The sequence below is a fragment of the Henckelia pumila genome, chromosome 3, assembly GCF_033568475.1.
Source record: "Henckelia pumila isolate YLH828 chromosome 3, ASM3356847v2, whole genome shotgun sequence".
Lineage (NCBI taxonomy): Eukaryota > Viridiplantae > Streptophyta > Magnoliopsida > Lamiales > Gesneriaceae > Henckelia > Henckelia pumila.
In genome coordinates, this window is record NC_133122.1 from 87,948,933 (window position 1) to 87,972,108 (window position 23,176).

Consider the following 23,176-nt stretch of genomic DNA (forward strand, 5'->3'; position numbering starts at 1 on the left):
TCAACCCCTAGACTTCAGAGCAACTATAAGAAGTATTCTAATACTTGGAAAAACTCAAAATCCAAGGCCACTCCAATATAGCTCCCTAAATCGTCTAATTTCAAAACGAATCGAATATTCGGCTCAATATGAATGCAAGTGTAAACAAATAAATCAATCAAGTTCACACCAACAAAATAACATGCAGTATGTGATTTTCGGGACTCGAGGATAAGTCGAACTCTAGTATTCAATCCCATTCAATTCAATGTCGTCTTTTACCTATCAAGTTCGTCGAGGATTCAAATCTGAAAATAACAACGAATTCAAATCAATAATCAAAACGAATCGAAATGGAGAAGCTCAAAAATATATCGTCTTCAATTCTCAAATCGATTCAACTCCCAAGTTTGATCCAAAACCGAAACTCCAATCCAAATCTGAAAATGAAGATTATACGGATTCGATATCAATCTACTAATTCAAACCAAACCCGAAAATCAAACCAAAACGAAACAACCGATAATCCAAACTCGATTTCGACGGCATAACGGCTATAAACGGTAAAACCAAAAATCTCCAACATCATCAAACAACTCCAAACAACCCATATCATCTTCTAAACCAACAAAACAATCAAAATCCAACCAAAATCCAAAACCCCATTTTCTAAATAGGCTCCAAAAAATCATATAAAATCCAAACTTTGTTCTTTTTCCGAACCGACTTCGAATACACGATCTATGCTAGCTCAAGAACAACATACTCGAATATTATCAAATTCTGAAGACTCGACAAAAATCAAAGTACGTTGATTGTAGCAAAACTTACGTCAAAACGAAGCCCTCGTTGCGGTGATCGTGAATCTCAACTCGGAACGAAAATCTAACGGTCGGATCGAGCTCGAAGTGAAATTCCAAATCTTGGAAAAGCTTGGTCTCGGCTTCAATGGGGGGAGGGCACGTGAGGGAGAGAGAGAGGATGAAGATAGAAGAGTCAACTTGCTAGATAATATATAAAATTCAAGTTTTGCACTTTAGCCCCTCAATTTCCCAAAATTTGCAAAATAACCTCTGCAAAATATCAAAATGGCCCTCAACTACTGAAAACTCTGATTATCTCAATTAAACTCAATTATAGTAAAATCGGGGCATTACAATTCTCCCCCTCTAAGATTCGATTTCGTCCTCGAAATCAGACAGATCACAACTGAAACAAGAAAGAATCAAGCTGAAGAAAACTCACATCAATCGAATAACTCTGGAAATCGCTGCCTCATATCAAATTCAGTCTCCCAAGTTGCTTCTTCAACTCCGTGATGACTCCAATGAATCTTCACTAACAGAATCGACTTGTTTCTGAGCTGCTTCTCTTTCCTGTCAAGAATCTGAATCGGTCTCTCTAAGTAACTCAGAGTCTCATCAAGTTCTGCCTCGTCCGGTTGAAGAACATGGGACGGATCCGGATGATATTCCGCAACATCGAAACGTGAAACACATCGTGGATGCCTGAAAGAGACGGAGGAAGAGCAATCCTATAGGCAAGATCGCCTATCTTTTCTAAAATTTCATACGGACCAATGAATCTCGGCGACAACTTCCCTCTTTTTCCGAATCTGACAATACCTCTGAAAGGAGAAATCTTCAAAAACACACGGTCTCCCTGATCAAAACACAGTGGTCTGCATCTGACATTCGCATACTTGGCCTGTCGATCTTGGGCTGTCTTCATTCTGGTTCGAATCAACTTCACCTGCTCTGCCATGTCACGAATCATATCTGGACCCAACTCAAGTGATTCTGAAATCTCATCCCAAAATAACGGAGATCTGCACTACTTCCCGTACAACGCTTCGAAAGGTGTCATTCCAATACTCGCTTGGAAACTGTTATTGTACGAAAATTCCACTATAGGCAAAGAATCTTTCCAACCTGAGCCAAAATCAAGCACTATTGCTCAAAGCATATATTCCAAGGTCTGGATCGTATGCTCGGACTGACCATCGGTCTGAGGGTGATACGCTGTGCTCAAGTGCAAACGATTACCCAATGCCTCCTGAAGACTGTGCCAAAAATGAGAAGTGAACCTTGGATCTCTGTCTGATACTATCGACTTCGGCACGCCGTGCAATCTCACAACCTCTCTGACATACAACTCGGCCATCTGATCGTGACAGTATGTCATCCTGTATGGAATGAAACAAGCTAATTTTGTCAACCGGTCAATCACTACCCAAATCGCATCACAATCTCTGACTGAATGCGGTAGTTTCGTGATGAAATCCATCGAGATGTGATCCCATTTCCATTCGGGGATAGGCAAACTGTGCAAGAATCCACCTGGTTTCTTCCTATTGTCTTTCACCTTTTGACAATTCAGACAACAGGACACAAACCTCGTGACGTCTCCCTTCAACCGTTTCCACCAGAACTGAGTCTTTAAGTCATTATACATCTTCCGGCCTCCGGGATGAACACTGAACCGACTGCAATGCACCTCTCGAATAATATGCTGTCTCAACTCAAAAACATCGGGCACAACAATACGGTTATTCACGAATAAAACATCACCCCTAACCTTAAATTCTGACTGATGACCTGATCTGACCTTCTCTATCGAACTCTGACTGCTCGGATCAGATCTCTGAGCCTCTCTAATCATCTGAAACAACTCTGGTTTGGCCTGAATCGCAAAAACTCTGATGGATCTCCTATCGGTCTCAAACTCCAAACCAGAAGTACAACATTCTCCAATCAACTGAGAGACACCAATCGTTGCAAGATATAAGGAACAAACTTTCTGACTAAAAGCGTCTGCAACTGCATTCGACTTTCCAGGATAATACTTGATCTCACAGTCGAAGTCCTTAAGCAAATTCATCCATCTCCTCTGTCTCATGTTCAGCTCGGACTGGGAAAACAAGTATTTCAGGCTCTTGTGTTCAGAAAATATCTCAAACGACTCACCATAAAGGTAATGGTGCCATGTCTTCGAAGCAAAAACTATCGCAGCAAGCTCAAGATCACGGATCAGATAACGAGTCTCGTGCGGCTTCAGCTGCCTCGAAGAATAAGCTATGAAGTGCTTCCTCTGCATCAGAATGAATCCAAGACCACGGTGAGAAGCATCATAGTAAACGGAAAAACCTCCTGTACCTGATGGAATAGACAAGATCGGAGCGCTGGTCAACCTCTTATTCAGTTCAATGAAACTGGCTTCGCACTCCTCGGACCAAACAAACGGTGCATTCTTCTAGGTAAACTGGGTAATTGGCTTTGCAATAGAAGAGAAATCTTTGATAAATCGGCGATAATACCCCGCTAAACCCATAAAGCTTCGAATTTCTGGCACTGATGTCGGTCTCGGCCAATTCATAACTGCCTCGATCTTACTGGGATCCACAGAAATTCCATCTCCTGATATAATGTGGCCTAGAAAAACAACTCGGTCCAACCAGAACTCGCACTCTGATAGCTTAGCATACAACTGTTCGGCTCGCAAAATCTGCAATACAATCCTCAGATGCTCTGCATGGTCTGAACGGTTCTTCGAATAGATCAGAATATCGTAAATAAAGATAATGACGAACTCATCTAAATACCGCTGAAAGATACGATTCATCAGATTCATAAAAATTGCTGGAGCATTGGTCAAACCAAAAGGCATTACTATGAACTCGAAATGCCTATATCTGGTTCTGAAGGCTGTCTTAGGCACATCCTCGTCGCGAACTCTCAGCTGATGATACCCTGATCTCAGATCTATCTTCGAATACACTGAAGAACCTTTGCAGTTGATCAAAAAGATCATCAATTCTAGGTAGAGGATACTTGTTCTTGACTGTCGCTTGATTCAACTGATCACGATAGTCGATGCAGAGTCGCATAGAACCGTCTTTCTTCCTCACAAAAAGGACCGGAGCACCCCAAGGCGATACTCTAGGTCGGATGTATCCCTTGGCAATCAAATCTTCTAACTGCTCCTTCGACTCCTTCAGTTCTTACGGATCCATTCGATAAGGCACTTTCGAAATAGGCTGAGTACCTGGTGCAAGTTCAATGTTGAATTCGATCTCTCGAATAGGCGGCAAACCAGGAATCTAGAAGCTAAAAAAGGGTATCCTGAGCAATTGCAATAATCCATTAGATAATGAACTATTGGTTCTAAGCCAAGCAATGTCTCCTTGCATAATATGGATTCCAAACATTCATGATCTGGATGTTCGGCGGTTCGATCTATGATTTATCATTCACAGGACCTACCCCCCAACCTAGAGTAGCTAGATGGGGAAGTAAAATTAATCCTTGTTCATAGTAGATATACCAAGTTATCGCTGCAAACCCCGAGATATTATTATGGCAAAAGATGAACAAAAATCCTCTGGAAATACATCAGGAAACTCGCTAACTACCGGTATCTCGGTCAACTCAGGGATAGACCTTTGAACATCCACTGCATAAATCAGAAATCACTCTGCCCCTCTCTGGAGTAAACGGGACATGGATAACACAGAAATCAAAGGAATTCTGGATCGAGAACCCTTACCGAAAAACTTCCAATCGTCTGCCATCTCAGGTCTGAATCGGACCACTTTTTGAAAGCAATCTACTGTCACCCTATACTTGGTCAGAGCATCAATCCCGACAATACAGTCAAAATCAGATAATCCAAGTACAATGCAGTCAATCTCAATCGAATTCCCTTCAGATTCTAACACACAATTACGGAGCAATCTCACCGAAACAGTTTCCCCACCCAAAGGTGAAGTGATAGAAACGACATCAGATAATGTCTCAGCAATTAAATTATGCATCACGACAAATCTTTCAGAAATAAAACAGTGATAAGCACCCGTATCAATCAAAACATATGCAGGATAACCAAAAATCGAACAGTTACCTGCTATCACATCATTCGGAGCTGCATTGGCTTGATCTTCTGTCAAAGCAAACACCCTCGCCTGATGTCGAGAAGTTTGGTTCTGATTCTGATTACCTCCCTGACGAGACTGCTGCTGGGGCTGAAAAGAATGGACTGCAGAAGCTGATCTCTTGGGCTGAGCTGGCATTCGAGAAGAACTACCGCTCTGAGCTCTATCGGATCCTCGCTGAGGACAGACTCTAGCAAAGTGACCCGGCTGCTGGCAGATATTACAACTACCAAACACGCCTTGACACTGATCACTTGGGTTGTTGGAGAACGCAGCGATCAGATCAATCAGAATTGATACCCGGTGCAGCGGAAGTTTAAAAATTTTATATGGAACGATTCCATAATGGGTATCAAAACTTTACGATTAAATTGTGTGTGTAAAAATTAAATAACAATTATAAATTTTTACCTCCAATCTCGAATCGAGATTTTGGACACCAACAGATTGCTCTGCTCTTGTTGTATATCCCTGGAACTGATGGACGAACTGTTCTTCAATCAGGTCCACGAACGGATATTTAATCCCTCTGATAGATTGCACTAGAAAATCTATCAGAAGTTTCTACGAAGAGAATTAACGAATTTGATCCGTTAAACCAGACTGTAATTCAAAATTCACAGACTGGATTTTTCCGAGCAGAGGGAAGGGGGGGCGGCGGCCACACTTAGAAAAATAGGGTTTTTCGAAAATAATTTTGTGACCTGTTGTGTATAATTTCTGTACTGCAATAACTTATTTATAATGTAGGCCGCTAACAGCTTAGGGCCCATTAGTCATAAGTTCAAGCCCGACAAGCAAAGCCCGCATGTTCAGAAATTAATATAAAATTCATCATGACTCCGATTGATAAACCGATTTCACCAATGTGCACAGAAACCATTTCTGCACCTTTTAAAGTCAAGATAAATTTTTCTGAATTCGAATTCAGTGATTTCCAAAAATGCCCATCCCTATGTCATTTTAGGAAATCTTACTCCTCTACTCTTAAATAAGAAGTCCAACTTCTTTGTTCATTAAATTTAACTCTTTAAATTTAACTATCTCAACGGGGATTAAAAATCCATTACTCTGTGTGACCCTCAATGGTTCAGGGATACAGCTAGCCGTGGGCTCACAACTCCTTGTGACTCGGAACAACAATTTCCGACTTTCCCATCGAATCATGGTAAGAGCGCCTAGCAACATCGCCCCATGATTCCCTAGGTATCACTGATAGTGCCTGCAAGAACCAATAGATTTTGGTTAGCGTACAGTACGGTCCCTTCATCCAAATATCCCGATCGAATCAACAACCATTGGTAAATCGAGAGTCGTTCGTGATTCGATAACTATGCAATACATCTTGAAGATCAAATAGTGACATCGCATGTGTTACTAAGAAACCATTTTTTAAAACACATCATGTACTCTGGCCAGATATTCGTCACACTAATATCTCCTCAGATCGCATAGGATATCCACACTCGCAAGTATGTGGTGAATCCTTGACAACAAAGCATCGACTCCTATATGTGTTGTAACTGTACCCAATCCCGACACCTGATGACCCCAATAGAGTCGGTAAACGAGTCAAAGCACAGTACTAGCATATAGAGTCTCAATGATGTTTCAAGTAGTAAGGACTAATGGTGTACAACCAAAACCGCGGACTTTATCCACTCGATAAGTGATAACCACTTGGAAAGTCCAGATAGGGTAGTTTGATCATTCATCATATGAATATCCATTTGCATGCTTCGAACATCTCTATGTTCCTTACCAATGAAACGTGGTACTCTGCATCGCAAATGCTAGTCTCAAACTCGAGCGATCCTTATCCTTATTATCGGACGGCTCAATCGACTAGGAACAGTTTAGAATATACAGTGACTATAAGATGTGTTTCATGATAGACATCTCCATGTTCTACCACATCTTACATACACTATAGTATATTCAAGGTCTTTATCAAAATAACAATAGTATATCACAATATAACAATATGAAGAAAGATAAAGTCATTGTCATTAATAAAAGTGTAAATTATATTAAACAAAAGATTGTTTATACAAAGAGTCATCAAAGCCCTTAGCCACAAGTTGGCTCACCGGGCACCTACTCTTTCATGGGTGACGTCCTCCACACTTACTGCACGATGCTCCTGAAAACCCTGAATTCTACCCAGAACTGAACTGTCTAGAGCCACTGGAACTCGATGAACTGCTCCCAGACTTCTTAAATTGCTTCCATTTTGGTCGATACTGATCTCGCCTATTTTTGCCACTGTTTCCTCCCTCAACCCTCTGAGACTGATTCGACTACTGAGAAGGTTGGTACTGATACTGAGACTGCTGAGGCTGAAACTGAACAGGCTGATTCTGAAAATATCTCTGCTGCTGCTGAGGATCTATCTGATTTCCTCGCTGCATCAAAAGTCCAGCTTCGGCTCCCTTTGCCTGATCCATAGCATCTGCGAAGTTGTTGGGTCTCTCGGTATTGACCAAAGTAAAAATCTTCGGGTTCAAGTCGTTGATGAAATGATCGGCTTTGGCTTCCTCGTTGTCTGCGATGTGAGGTGCGAATCTCAAGAGACTGTCAAACTTGCTCACATAATTCTCTATGCTCAAGTTCCCTTGCTTCAAATTCGCAAATTCGGCACCCTTTTTCTTTCGGTATGAGACAGGGAAGAATCGCTTGTAGAACTCAGTCTTGAATAAACTCCAAGTGACAACGGTGCCTCGATTCTCATTAGCTCTCTTGGTTGTAGTCCATCAATTCTTAGCAACACCCTGAAGGTGAATGACTAACCTGATTTTGCGGTCATCGGTATAGTCGAGAGAATCAAAAAGCTGATCAATGCCCTCTAGCCAACTTTCACAGTCAACGGAGTTCTCGGTACCCGTCAAGGTAGGCGGTCGGAACGATCGAAATCTCTTCAATAGAGTTTTCATAGGGGTCGCGGTTGCATCAAACTGATCCACTCCAGTACTACCCTGATCATTCGGAGGAGTTACTACTGGTTGCGGATTTTCAGTAGAAGGAGGTACCAAAGGTGCTTGATTCCTTCTCACAGATCGTCGAGGTGTCATCTGATATCAAAGGGTTAGGACACAATATATCAAACTCAACCTCAATCTCATAACCTTGGTGCCCAAAACTCTGCTCTGAGTACTCATGAATCTCAATGATATACGAGAACAAATAATAGCACAAATACAGATATATATCACGTAATTCATGCTTTATAAATTAAATCACAAATCATGTAATTCAATTAGTTCAAGAATCAATAAAGCATGCTCGCACATATTTAAAATAATCATTTAAATAAATCAATCACATGCGAGAATTCAATTCATGCGGACTCGATCTACCCCGCTCACTCTAGTTCAATTCCAAGAATCTTATCGCTCTGATACCACTTAATGTGAGACCCCGTTTCTAATATTCTAATCTCGAATAATTAACTGCAATCAAACACAAAGAGCCGAGGAAACGAAACAAATTTTTTTTTCGAATGAATAGTGCCGCGCTCGATCCTACGAGTTCGTAGGATCGAGCGCACCACAAATGCGCTAGGTGCTGCCCGAAAAATTCAAGGGTTGCGCTCGATCCTACGAACTCGTGGGATCGAAAGCACCCAAAAACGCCAAGTTACTGCCTCAACAATCAACAGGCCGTGCTCGATCCTGCGAACTCGTGGGATCGAGCCAACCTCTGCCCAGAAAACAACAGAACATAAATTAAGGCTATCCAACTCCATTCAAGCCATTCAAAACATAAACATGCATTACAAACTCCACATGCATAAACAATACAATACAAGTCGAATACAATCTAAGTTCGATGATATCAATCAATCGACTAATCAAAATATCCAAGTTCAAAAGGTACAACCTTACGACACACGGTGTCTCACTTCTAGCATTCTCACCCCGAGCTAACCCAAACGACTCGGTCCAGCTCCTGATCCTCCTGTTGTCAAGTACACATACAAACAAAAACAACAGCCGGATAAACCAGTTAGAAATATAATTTCTAAGTTAAAGAGACATGTATACAATATCAATTTAACATCTCATATCGAAATGTATCAATCAAGAACAAATCAAAATGAGAATGAATGTATGCATGACTTCAAAACTTGGGATTATCAAGTCAGATAATTGAAATATCAATCGGGACTCGGTTGGGATCCCGGGGCCAAGTCTTCACGAACAACTCACCGACACACCCATTCGGGGTGGACTCAACTCAACCCCTAAACTTCAGAGCAACTATAAGAAGTATTCTAGCACTTGGAAAAACTCAAAATTCAAGGCCACTCCAATATAGCTCCCTAAATTGTCTAATTTCAAAACAAATCGAATATTCGGCTCAATATGAATGCAAGTATAAACAAATAAATCAATCAAGTTCACACCAACAAAATAACATTCAGTATGTGATTTTCGATACTCGAGAATAATTCGAACTCGAGTATTCAATCCCATTCAATTCAATGTCGTCTTTTACCTATCAAGTTCGTCGGGGATTCAAATCTGAAAATAACAACAAATTCAAATCAATAATCAATCGAATAAAAACGAATCGAAACGGAGAAGCTCAACAATATACCGTCTTCAATTTTCAAATCGATTCAACTCCCAAGTTCGATCCAAACCCGAAACTCCAATACAAATCTAAAAATGAAGAATATACGGATTCGATATCAATCTACCAATTCAAACCAAACCCGAAAATCAAATCGAAACGAAACAACCGATAATCCAAACTCGATTTTGACGGCATAACGGCTATAAACGGTCAAACCAAAAATCTCCAACATCATCAAACAACTCCAAACAACCCATATCATCTTCTAAACCAACAAAAAAATCAAAATCCAACCAAAAACCAAAACCCCATTTTCGAAATAGGCTCCAAAAAATCATATAAAATATAAACTTCGTTCTTTTACCGAACCAAATTCGAATACACGATCTATGCTAGCTCAAGAACAACATACTCGAAGATTATCAAATTCTGACGACCCAACAAAAATCAAAGTTCGTGGTTCGTAGCAAAACTTACGTCAAAACGAAGCCCTCGTTGCGGTGATCGTGAATCTCAACTCGAAACGAAAATCAAACGGTCGGATCGAGCTCGAGTGAAATCCCAAAGCTTGGAAAAGCTTGGTCTCGGCTTCAATGGGGGGAGGGCACGTGAGGGAGAGAGAGAGAGGAAGAAGATAGAAGAGTCAACTTGCTAGATAATATATAAAATTAAAGTTTTGCACTTTAGCCCCTCAATTTCCCAAAGTTTGCAAAATGACCCCTGCGAAATATCAAAACGGCCCTCAACTACTGAAAACTCTGATTATCTCAATTGAACTCAATTATAGTAAAATCGGGGCATTACATGTAGTGACCCGCACGATTATCACCTACTAATCAGAACTTAAGCATGCAATTTAAACATAATATGCGGAAAGTAAATCAGAATACTAAACCGGCAGAATAAAACCGGTAAATAAACCCAAAATAATACAACCCAATCGAATTAAATTAATACAAGTAAAGTAAAACCTAGTAACTAACACTGCAATCCTGCCTTGGTCACCACCTAATCTCCAAATCCCCGAGAGAACTACCTGCAACTACCCCGTCAAATGGGGTGTCCAAGAAAAACAGAAACATGGACGTGATCAAACTATGCTCAGTACGAGAGTATGAGTATACAAATATTATATGAGCATGAATGCAAGTGTATGGGTTACCAAGACTCGAGGTCAAGAATATCTGGTCAAGAACAGACTTGGGCCCTAGGTATGTAGCACTCTGCGCCATCGCACCAGGAGGTGGCTCACATACCCGACAGTGGATATAGGTGACCTGATCACGAATCTATGTGTCCAACCATCCACTAAAAAATAGGGTAAGAACCCTACTACATGATATTACAAGGATACAAGCTCAAGATGACCATGCATGAAGCATAATAACATGACATAATATATGCAGATAAAATCATGCCATATAAATAATGCACCACATAATACATACATACTCAGTCAGTGTATCTCGAACAGTACTTTCGTACCTTAATAAATGTCCTAGATGTTCCAGCATCTACATTTCATCACTACAGTTCAACGTAAATCATGCATTACCCATAATGCTCTAAAAGTCTTAACTAAGCTATTAAATACTCTCAAACTATTTATAAGATCTCGGGAATACCTTCATCCGCTAAAGAAGGAGATCGGAAGCTCCGAACTCCAGATCGGACGTTCCGATCTCTGCATGCATGCCACGTTCCAAACTGCCACAATCGGAAGATCCGATCCCTACTTCGGAAGTTTCGATCCCATACATGAAGTTACGTGTTCAAACGTCAATGACACGTCAAAAGGCTCATGGCCTAACTAAGATCAGAAGCTCCGATCACGTTCGGATGTTCTGAACTCATCGTAGCTTCCGAACTCCTTTGCCCGTTGCGATCACTTCGGACCCTCCGAACTCTACAAGCATTGGGTTCGAACCTTCCAAACCACTTGAGTCCAAATAAGCCCATTAACCATTTTTGGACATTCTGGATCCGATTTCTTGTTCCGTTTGATATAATTAAAATCTCTTAATCATGTTTTATTAATTCTAAACATTTTTAACCAAATTAATCTTGTAAAATGGGATTGGGCTACTACACGGTATATTCAAAACTCACACTTACTGAACTTGGAATATAACTACTTTTACGGAGAATCTGCAGTACAAGCCTCAAATGTTGTGCATGCTCATCAATAATACATGAGTAGACCAAAATGTCGTCAATAAAAACTACGACAAACTTGTCTAGATATTTGCGGAAGACTTTGTTCATCAAGTCCATTAACACTGCAGGTGCGTTCGTCAGTTCAAAAGGCATCACTAAAAACTCATAGTGATCATAACTGATACAAAACGTTGTCTTTGAAAAATTCACATATCAAACACGCAATTGATGATACCCTGACCTCAGATCAATCTTGGAATACACAGGTACCCTGAATTTGGTCGAAAAAATATCAATGCACGACAAAAGATACTTTTTCTTAACTTTCGCTTGGTTCAACTATCTGTAGTCAATACAGAGACGCGTGGAACCATCATTCTTCTTGACGAAAACTACTGGTGTTCCCCAAGGAAAAACGCTCGGTCGGATATATGTCTTATCCAACAAATCCTGCAACTGTTGTTGCAACTCTTTCATATCTGCTGGTGCTATACGATAAGGTGCACGAGAAATTAGTGTCGTCTCGAGCACAAGCTCGATCACAAACTCGACTTCTCGAATTGGAGGAAACCCTGGAATCTCATCCGAAAAGACATCTGTGTACTCGCAAACTACTACTAACTCCTCAACAGACCTGCTACCTGTGGATGTATCAATCGCATAGATAAGGTAGCCTTCTTCACCCGCCTCTAAAGCCTGACAAGCCTTCAGAGCTGATTCTAGAGGCATAAGGGGTTGCGCTCCCTCACCATAGAAAAACCAACTATCGCCCTCAACCATACGAAACAACCTTTTGATAACAATCCACATTAGCTCGATAAGAGGTCAAAACATCGGTACCCAAAATACAGTCAAAATCCTCCATCGCTAAAATCATAAGATTTGCTGATAACTCAGAGCCCTCAAACTCTAATGAACAACCCAAGGCTAGACGCTTGGCCAAAGCCGAATGACCTGTCAGGGTAGATACGGAAAGTACTACGACTAGGGATATGTATGGCAATCTATGGCATTTAACAAAACATGCCAAAACTAATGAATGTGATGCACCAGTATCTATGAGAAAAAAAGCAGGAATTCCGCACAAAATAAATGTACCTACAATAACCTCCTCATTCTCTTTGTCAACTTGATCTTGGCTCAGTGCAAGGACTTGTCTGAGAATACATGGCCTCTGGTTAGTTATCCCAATCGAATGTCTTAATGGCCTCTGCGGAATTGATGCTTGGGAACCAGAGTCGGATCTTGATACTCCACTCGTCTATGGGCAATCCCTCTTCATGTGACCCATCTAGCCACAAGGGACACAAGCACCACCTGTTCTATGACATTTGTCTGTACGATGACGTCCTCCATACTTTTCGCACTGACCTCTCTTCTACCAAAAGTGGAACACACCTCCACCAGAACTTGAACCTGAAGTAGAAGATAGGACCCAAAGAGTTATCTGGTCGAAAAAAAGGAGTTCCTGTTGCGCTTGATATTTTCCTCTGCATGTCGACAACGGTTAACCAACACCTCATACAATGTCGGATCTTCGCAGATAGACACACGTGAATCTCCAGATTAAGGCCCTGAATAAAGTGGTCATACTTGGGCCTCGGAGCTATTGGCAACGTACGAGAAATACGGTAACATATCAAAGAAATTATGTTGGTATTCGTCTATAGTCATGTTGCCCCGCTTCAAGTTTATCAGCTCGTTCATCTTCTCATGACGGAGCTCTGGAGGGAAATACAGCTTCCTGAACGCCTAACAGAATTCGACACAAGTAGCTGCGTCTCACTCAAATATCAAGGGCGCAGAAGTGGACCTCCACCACTTGCAGGCACTCCCTTCTAAAATAAAGTTGACGACCTACATCTTCTACTCATTGGTGCAGTGATAGAACTCGAAGTAGTTCTCCATCCTCTCTAACCAGTTCTCCGCGTCCTCCGGAGTCTCGCCGCCTGCCAATGGCTTAGGATCCATCTGCACAAACCTACACAAATTCAAAGCGATGTCTATCATCTTTGTGGTGACGGTATCTCCGAGGATGATCCCTCTCCTCGTCATCTCCACAACGCCCACCGACACTCCCATGGCTCTCGTCTCCACGTCCTGCCAGATATAAAAGTAACAGAATTTAACCTCAAGACTGTTTATCTATATCCCAAATCTCAATGCATGCTCTGATACCAAAAATATACTGACCCGTCTCGGAATCACTATATAAGCAATGCTTAAGCATGCAAAATAAATTTAAACACAAATAAACAATAAACCAGCGGAAACTTAAATAGTTCAACTAAAATTGTCGGCAAGAAAACAACCGGCCCTAAGACAAATATTTATAAATGTTATAAAACCCAATCGAAGTTAATACTAAATTCCACAAATGAAAACCTGATATAGTTCAATCCACCCCGTTGTAGCTCAACGACCTCTACCTCCCGATCTGTGCAACATAAGTCCTTTCCCGTAGAATGGGGTATCCAGAACCAAAAACGAGGATGTGAGCTGACAATGCTCAGTACGAAAGTATGAATATACACATGTTATGAATGCTAAATGCAAATGAATGGGCGCCGAAAACCTATCACGATAGAAACTCTTGCTCAACAAATTGAGTCATGGTATGTAGCACACTAGATCGTCGCATCAGGAGGTAATCTCATACCATAAGAAATAAGTGGAATATCCGAACTCAAATCCATGGAATCCATCCACAAAACTTCGGGGCTGAGCAACCCCTCTACTAGTAATATCAAAGTGTAGGTTCAACATGATAATTCTTGTAGCATAATAATCGTGACATAATAAATGTAGATAAGTCATACCATATAAACCATGCAAACATAAAACATGTATATTCAACCAAGATATTTCGAATAGTTCGTCTGTACCTCATAATAAAAAACCTAGCGATACTGGCTCTCTAGTCCAAGCCTATAAGCAGACAATCACCGTTTCACTAAACGTCTACTAAAAGTCTTAACCAAGTTATTTGGTTTTTGTGCGCTCCAAAATTCTCCTAGCCGTTTTCCTTGCTACAAACCCTCGAAATGTCCTCAAAAATATGCCCAAAATTCCTTTTTAAGCCACCAAGAAAAGTTTTCATAATTCTGCAAATTGTACAGTGCAGGTGCATTATGGACATGAATATCTGGCGCGGCTGTGCTAGTCCACGAGCGCGAGTGCTCTCTATGCTATGTGAATGGGCGCGGGTGCGCTATATACTGGGCGCATGGGCGCTGATCATGGTCAAGAATTCTTCGAAAATGCTATCGCCTAGCGCAGGTGCGCTACCTTCTAGGCGCGGCTGCGCCCTGTTTAACACCTATTTCTTGCTCCGAATTCGATGTCTGTACTTCCTTTCGCTTCGATCTTATCTCCTTCTCCTCATTTCATCTCATTTAACTTATTTTACACACCAAAAAATGATTACTACCTAAATTCCTGCAATCGATACAAACAAACACAAACACGCATAATATCGCTCGATACATAACAGAAGCCAAGTTAAACAAGCATAATATCACATGATGGGGATGTATAAATTATGTTTCATCTTGGATTTTAGGACCGGTTGTATTATGTCGGTTGTTTGTTGTAAGATTTTATTTTCGCTATTTATTGATTAGTGTTGTAAAACTTATCAGCATGCTTAAGTAGGTGATTTGGGAACGAACACTAGTACAATGTCATACTTTAATTACTAAACTTTTGTCCCAAGGTTTTAATTGTTCTAGCCTAAGTTGTAGCCCTAGTCCAAGCTTTTTTTTTTTTTTTTTTTTTTTAAAAAGAGATAGGTCTCGATAATGTTATTCGTAACACTTTAGAGACCCACCTTTAAAATAAATAAATAATCCTTTGATCAGGTCTATACGGGGTAAAGGTTACTTATTCTTTATGATTACCGAGTTCTTAGACACTATCCGAAAAACATTTAAGAAAAATTTTGTGATATTACGAATATCAAGTTAATCAATTTGAGATATCATAGAAAATCGTGATAATATCAATTTTTTATAATATCATGCTTAACATTTCTAAAAACGTAGCATTACTTTATCTAAAAAAAAACTTATAATTATTATGAATATAACTCATATAATCCTTTTGATATATTAAATTAAATTTTACTTGTAGTTGCATCACATTTGAGTTAATTTTCAACTTTATTTTTTTTTACAATATAAATATATTTTAGTGTGTAATCGATTGTATGTTTTGATCAATTATTTATTTATTTTATTTGAGAGAATGTTATTTACGATCCGAAAATTATTAATCTAGCATTATTTTATATTTTAGTTATTTTATTTGATAAAGGTGTCATCACACGACTTTTTTTTATATATCTTCCCTTATATATAAAGAATATGTCCCTTAGACACCTTTTTTTTAACCAAAATTTCCTATGTGATATAGATATTACGTATACTTTTGTTTTTTTGTATTTTTTTATTTCGATCTTTCAAATTATAATTTAGTCACTCGATAATTTTTACAAATATGATATTAGTCTTATTTTAATATAAATCAAAATAATTACAAAAATATTATACAAGTACGCAATGCATGTATCAATACAATATTATAATATTAATTGAATGGCCTTTCAAACTTAAAATTTTTCATAATAACTATTATAATTTTTATTTTTAAATACTTATAATTATACATGTAATTAAATAAAATAATTTAATATACATTGTAAGTTTAATTTATTAATATATTTTTACTTAGATCTTGACTTTATTGAAATTGTATAAAGCTTTCATTAAATAAAATCAAACATAAAATATTAATTAAATTTACATGTGTTATTAAATTTAGTTCTCTTATTATCTTTTGATTTTTAATTTTAAGGATATATTTTATTTTATTTTTATTCATGATTTTTCTACATGATTGAATGAGAAATCAAATCAATTTTCAAATAAAAATATTTTTTATTAGATTATTTTTTAAAAAAATAAATCAATTATCTAGATTTACTGATATATTAACTTGATTTCATTAGTTCAAATAAATTCACTTAAATTTATTTAATTGATTGTCAAATCAAGTAATATACGTAACCATATAAATTATATAATATATACTTGAATCCAATATTACAAAATCACTACAAACTTAAGAAAAAAAACTATAAAAATATAATATTATGATCCTAATTAATATAGTACAACTGAATAAAAAAACTACTATGGTATAACCATATTCTTTTGCATATAATATAATATCATTTAAAAACGCATAATATTAGTTTTATAATTAAAATATTCAATGACATAATCTCTTAAAGTTTTTTCAAATAAAGTTTTTTATATTATAATAATATAATTCATGTCGTAAAATAATTTTAAAAAAATGGTTAACTTTTTTTTTTTTGACGTAAAAAAATTGTTAACGTATATACTATATGTGGAAGTTATATTTTATTGTTATGCAAATATATCTAATAAAATAGAAAAGTATGTAAAACTTAAATATATCAATTGACTTTCCTTTTCTTTGTGAGATTTGAAACGAGCGGCACTGTATCATCTATATGTGTATTATGTATTTGTGTGTTCATTTCTCAAAAAAAAAAAAAAGAAAAAAAAAGTAGAGGAGCTTCTTTTTTCAGACATAAAAAAGCATTTTTCGTGGAAAAATAAATTAATAAAAACATGCATTCCATCATTTGAGTACAGGAATTATACACACTACACAATCTTGAAATTATCAAGTTAATTCACCTCTCAAAACATAGGCAGCTCTTTGAATGGCCCTTGCAACTCTCCATGTCTCATGCCTAAGTATCGCCTCCCTCTCTCCTTCCATCGTTCTTGGAGACATTGCATCTGCTATTCCCGGAAAGAACGAAATCTTGTTTCCGGAATCACCACGAGGTCCATAAACCTTGCATTAAACCACCTCAATCACGTGAGAATCGAAATGTAAAGATCCAACACCACACATCATATCTCGGATGATAATGATTAATGAGCCTATCTCCCCGTGCAAGCAATATTTGTTCAATTTCACGAAATGATTATTCCAAAAGAGTATATGACTCGATCATACACCCTTATAAACTTGGACTGGGGGACAGCGGGACGTCATTAAATTTAGTTTTTTACCTACAAAATGTACATATTTTATAAGACGATTTATGTTTTGATCCCTACAATATATATGATTTGAAAATTTGTCATCTAGTTTTGGGCACCGGCTACGACCGTGTTTGTAAACACATTCATATTGATATTTGTGTTTCCATTTTCCTTGAGAAACGATAAAAAAATGCAGTATTGTGATTGCAAACCAGTTCAGCATTAGAAGTGTGTTCTCACAAGATGCTTGAACCATTGCCGTCCGGTGAGCCCTTCCGAGTCTGTAAATCCTCTTTCAGCAAGCATTAGTCGATCATTCAATATGCGCCTCCGCAATATAGAAAAGTCATCCAGGCTCTGTTCCCCTCTAAGTATCTGCAGTGAAAATCATATCACAATAATGAACTCATGCCCAAATTACATTTCCCCTTTCCAACTTCAAATAAGTGAAGAAAGTTCGTATTCAAGGTTTCAGAATGGGGCGTTGAAAGTAGTTTCTTCATCTAACCTTGGCCTGCTCCTCAGAATCAGCAGCAGCATGAGCAAAATCTTCGATGGCAGCGGCTATGGGTTGTGATGACACGGTTCCCTCTAACAAATTGCTCAAGACATTTTCGTATTCCTACAAAATACATGCCTGTTAAACTACACGAGCATAAATGGAGACGTACCTAAAAGCTACTAAACAAGAGATTTTTTGCAAGACATGGAACAAGATCTTATCAGAAACTGGTAGCAATCAATCTCTCCATAATACGAAAGTAATAGCTCTGGCACTACATGTGTCATATGGCATTATGAAGTAGATAGTAATACACAAGCAGAAGTCAAATTCTCTTTGTAGGCTGTTCCCATTGCACGATTATACAAACATAGAAATCTTTTACAGAGCAAAGTCTATGGTGTTATTACCAGTAATTCAGCAGCATATGAAACATAGTTAAAAGGCAAAATTGGATCATCAGCTAGATGAAGCGTCACTAGGCCCCACACTCCTGCCACTGAATTTTAAAGAGGACGAAGATGACAATAATGTGAGACGAGAGTCGTGCCACAAAAAAACTTACAAGACTCTGAAAAAGATAAAGGAGCTGGAAAGTAACTAAAACAGGAATTTGCTGACAATTAAATGAAGACAATAAACAAAACAAGAGAATACCTGCCACGTGCCGTTGGAATGAGGGATCCCCAAAGTTTGCCATCCAACCATATGAGTCAAAAGCTGTGTGATAGACGGGAAAATCTGCTCGAGAATGAACATGACTTTAGGGAAGTTGTTTAAGACGAACAAGACACACACATCCACTTCAAATAATAGAATCTATTCTATCAAAATTCTTTGTAAATAAGCAAGCACAGGAAGCACGTGGCGGCAATAAGGTACCATTTCCGAAGTATAAATCTACTGAAGGAATCCCCACATGCTGCAAAAATGGAGCGAAATCTGAATCAACTCTGCTCAGTCTCTGAATCTAGCCAACAAATTAAATCCATAAATTTCCAAGCCAGCGACTAAAGGAACAGACTAGCAAAAGATTGTGGAAGGGAGTGAAATGGAACGAAGGGGCCAACCATGAAAGAAATATAAATATATACATAAATATGAATATAAATATAGACATAAATATGATTGGACATTTGCAAACTACTTGAGGCTGTAAAGGGACATGATTATCTAATATAAGAACTAATAGCATGCCTGGAGTTATCATGGGTTGCACCAGAGTAATTCTACTCATCTTTACCCGACTTTATCCCATGCAATTTAGACGATTATACACCCACCATGGCTTCAACTACAGATAAGCCGTTATTGACTGCGAGGAATCCATTTAATATTCCTATCCTGCCTTTCAATGCTCATCAAAGACAACCAGAACAAATCTAATTACACAATTCTCTGAGTCATCAGACAAAAGTAAAAAATTCCAGCACAAAGTATCAGGGATTTTGAACCTCTTGCTTTGACTCAATTACTATGTTCAAAACTTCTTTTTAAAAAAAAAAAATAGCTTTGTGGAAGAGTCGCAACTCGCAACAAAATTATTAAACTTTAACACGTATGCACACACAAAGATTCAGACATAAAAAGAGGGGCACCAGAAATTCAGAGCATTTTTTGGAGTTTATGCCTTAACGCACTTACATTGACGCCTTTGTTGGCAGCCATCCATTGTTCATATAAAAATGCATTCTCTGAGTCGGGATCTTTAATCTGAGCAGAAAGTAAACATTGCCAGAAGAAAAAAACCGAAAAATTAACATAATTATAATAATCATGTCACCGTCGATACTGAAGAAGTCAACAAACTGTACTATAATGTCTAAGTCCCTCTAGATACCTTCTTCATAACCTCAACAAGAAGGTCATCTAGCTGAGGGGTTGCACTAACAAATAAACCAGGTCCTTGAACCGCACAGTCCACATTAAGATAAGCCACCGCTTTTGAACCAAGATTTGCAAAGTTTTGCTCAACCCACTCAGTTGATCCTATCTGAAACCAATTAAATCAATAAGTTGGATATCACAATTTGAAGAAGCAGCTCATGCATGGTTTGATCACTTCCAGAATGTGCACATGCATTCATGGACATGATTACAGAAGGAGAATACAGAGTACACAAACTCAAGACAACACAATATCAAAAGATTTACAGCATTAATGTATTGATACCAACCCTATAACTATTTGATTTGGAATGTTAGTCTTTACAATAAATGAACCACATATCCCGTCGCAAGAATTTCAACTATGACGGTCACAATTACTATATAGACTCATGACATATAATGTTAAGCCATCACTCAATCACAGAAGCATGTCCACTTATGTACCTTTCCTGACTCTATCATAGAAACAATGCCCATTTATACATCAGCATGGTTCCAAGCCTAGGTACAGATAGTGAGAGATGCTGGCAATTATAGGTGGTGGAATATTACCTACCATTCCAAACTCTTCTGCATCCCAGCTGCAAAGAATGATTGTTCTCCTAGGATTCCAACCTGAACGCATAAGGAGAGCATATCGACGGGCAATGTCAAGTAGAGTAGCAGTTCCACTATTCGGGTCAACAGCACCATATGTCCATGCATCTCTATGGTTTCCTAGAAGCACAAAACGATCTGGCTCTTCTGTACCCCTTATTACTGCAAAAACATTATGGATGTTTGCCGTCTTTTGTTCGCCCTGTAAGTAGAATGGAAAACCAGAGTTACAGAGGTTAGATTTTAGTTACAGAGATAGAACTCTTTAAATTATTCTCCAAGTGATTATCACCACATTCCACAATTACAAGGTTTCAGCATATTTCTCGACTTATGATACCTGCTAGAGTCATAAAAAAGAAGATAATTTCATTTTATCCGCCAACTCGACTTTCAAACAGTTGATCAAACCCTCAAAATCCAACAAACTGATTTGATTGCCAAAACAGCACACACACACACAAAAAAAACAGGGAACAAAATCATTGGATCATATGCCCATGATGAGAGCCTAAACCTAAAAGACCACCAGCTTACTGGAGCAGAGAGCTCCTGAGCTTCTTAGTCACTCCACAACAATTTGTGTAGTTGATGGGGGACAAGATTGTCCATTCAATGAGAAATTAACACACATGGTGTACCATTCTATACCGCTCTCATTCACTTATCAAAGTTCTTAGTCCGTACCTTACTCCAGCCGACAATGTGAAAATCACATAATCAACACTAACCAATTGAATAGGCCTTCGCTCGTTGCTCACTCCATCCTGTTGTTTGTTGATAAAAGCTCAAACACTGAATACCTGCTGGATGCATGATCCATCCATTCAAGTTTCTCGGGCGCCGTCATCGTGGCCGGATTTTTAACAGTTTCCAAACATAGAAGGGGACTTGTAATAATAAGAATGAAAATGAAGCGTCTCTCCAAGTTTCACTTAGAGCACTGTTCCAGAGGCCCACTTTGAGACAACTAATTGCAATAGGAAATTTGGGACAAACATCATCAACATTCTACCTTGTAAAATATTTTATCAGAAAAGCAAGTGACTGTACGTACACCCACAGATTTATAATTCAAAATAGAGACTCCACCCATAAAATCGACACCTTTGCACAAATAAAAATGGAAAAAAAAAATCAAGAAAGCAAAGCGCACAACATAAGCTGAAAACACAGCCTCTGGTTATTATCAAGCGACAAGCACACATCATCCAACTGACCTCATACGTCAAATTGAGCATAATCGGGCCGGGCCCCACCGTTGTACTTGTACTGCGGCCACTCTCGAAAATCTTCCTCCACTCATACGGCACTTTGGCCTCCTCCAATGACATTAGTATACTCTCCGCCGCAGCTTCCGACAACGGCAGTGAAGGAATGCCCGGAAACCTCTCCACCACCGTCGGATCATTTAACCCCAATTTCTCACCGCCTTCAACTCCGGCCCACCCGGGGCTGAGTGGGTCCCCCAACCCATTCATAACAGTCCCCCTCTCCACCCCTTGTCTGTATCTATCATCACCACCCTCGGTGTACATCAGCACCGCTGCCAACCCATGTGCCGCCGCATTCTCCACAGCCTCGTACCTCGACATCTCTCCACCTCGGCGTAAAATCCCCACGCAGTCCTTAACCTTCACCCCGAGTACAGCTAGCTCGCTGTAGTCCTGCTCCCGGCCATAGTTGAGGAAAACAGCCTCACCATAAGCTGAACCAGAGGGGGAGTAGGCGTGGTACGGCCTGACAGCTCCATTCTGGGGGACATTAGGCTCTTCCAGAGAGACAGATAGAATGGTTCCGTCGCTAAAGTGAACGGAGAGGGAAGCGTGCTTAGGATATGACAGAAGGGAGGAGAAGTTGACGAAATGAGTGGCGAGGCCAAGGGATTGGAACTGGGTATGGACATAAAGCGCGGTGGAGAGGGACAGAGGAGTTCCTGCGAGGTGGGGGTGGAGGGTTAGGTCCCGGAGGTAGGCGGCGACGGTTTCGTTGCTGGCGGCAGAGGTAAATGCGTCCCGGTAAGAGAGAGAGTTTCGGTCGCTGAAAGGGGCGGTGGCGGGGGAGGGAAGGCGGCGGTGGTGGTGGTGGAAGGTGGTGTAGATGATGAGGAAGGTGAGAGTAAAGGCGAAGAGGAGAGTGCATGAGGTTTTCCCTTCGATAAGCATTTTTAGTCAACCAGAGCAAACAGGTTTAGTGATGTTTTTATGGTATCATATATACAAATACACTCTCTTATATATAATAATATATACAACCTTCATATGTTTATATTATAGTATTATATTATATTTATATATTTGTTTTTCCAGAATTTAGTCATTTACGTTATTAAATTAAATTGTAATATATTTGTATATTTTAATTTTTGATAATTTTAATGATATTAGATTGTTAATTTAACACTGCACCCGTGTGACACGCTGTATCATATTAAGATGAAAAATTCATGCTAGCATG

General features: G+C 39.1%; 1 protein-coding gene across 2 annotated transcripts; it reads right to left on the reverse strand.

The window, feature by feature from the left end:
• Window positions 1-17,270: 17,270 nt before the first annotated feature.
• Window positions 17,271-22,906, reverse strand: LOC140887344 (probable glutamate carboxypeptidase AMP1). 2 transcript variants are annotated; one of them, XM_073294531.1, is made up of 10 exons: window positions 21,940-22,906; window positions 20,679-20,921; window positions 20,073-20,225; window positions 19,877-19,945; window positions 19,115-19,196; window positions 18,890-18,973; window positions 18,643-18,731; window positions 18,239-18,352; window positions 17,971-18,105; window positions 17,271-17,536 (listed from the first exon to the last, which is right to left on the reverse strand). In XM_073294531.1, the coding sequence occupies exons 1-10, from the start codon at window positions 22,882-22,884 to the stop codon at window positions 17,360-17,362; spliced, it is 2,091 nt and encodes a 696-aa protein (XP_073150632.1). In that variant the 5' UTR covers window positions 22,885-22,906; the 3' UTR covers window positions 17,271-17,359. The 2 variants fall into 2 exon arrangements, with proteins under 2 accessions (XP_073150632.1, XP_073150631.1); XM_073294530.1 differs by having other exon boundaries at window positions 19,115-19,202.
• Between the last annotated feature and the right edge of the window lie 270 nt (window positions 22,907-23,176).

Coding starts and splice junctions, on each gene's coding strand:
- LOC140887344 (XM_073294530.1), bottom strand. CDS start 22,884: ATGCTTATCGAAGGGAAAACCTCATGCACTCTCCTCTTCGCCTTTACT. Junction 19,946..20,072: donor TTGTTGAGGTTATGAAGAAG/GTATCTAGAGGG, acceptor CTTTCTGCTCAG/ATTAAAGATCCCGACTCAGA. Junction 17,537..17,970: donor GGCAATGGTTCAAGCATCTT/GTGAGAACACAC, acceptor GTTTAATGCAAG/GTTTATGGACCTCGTGGTGA.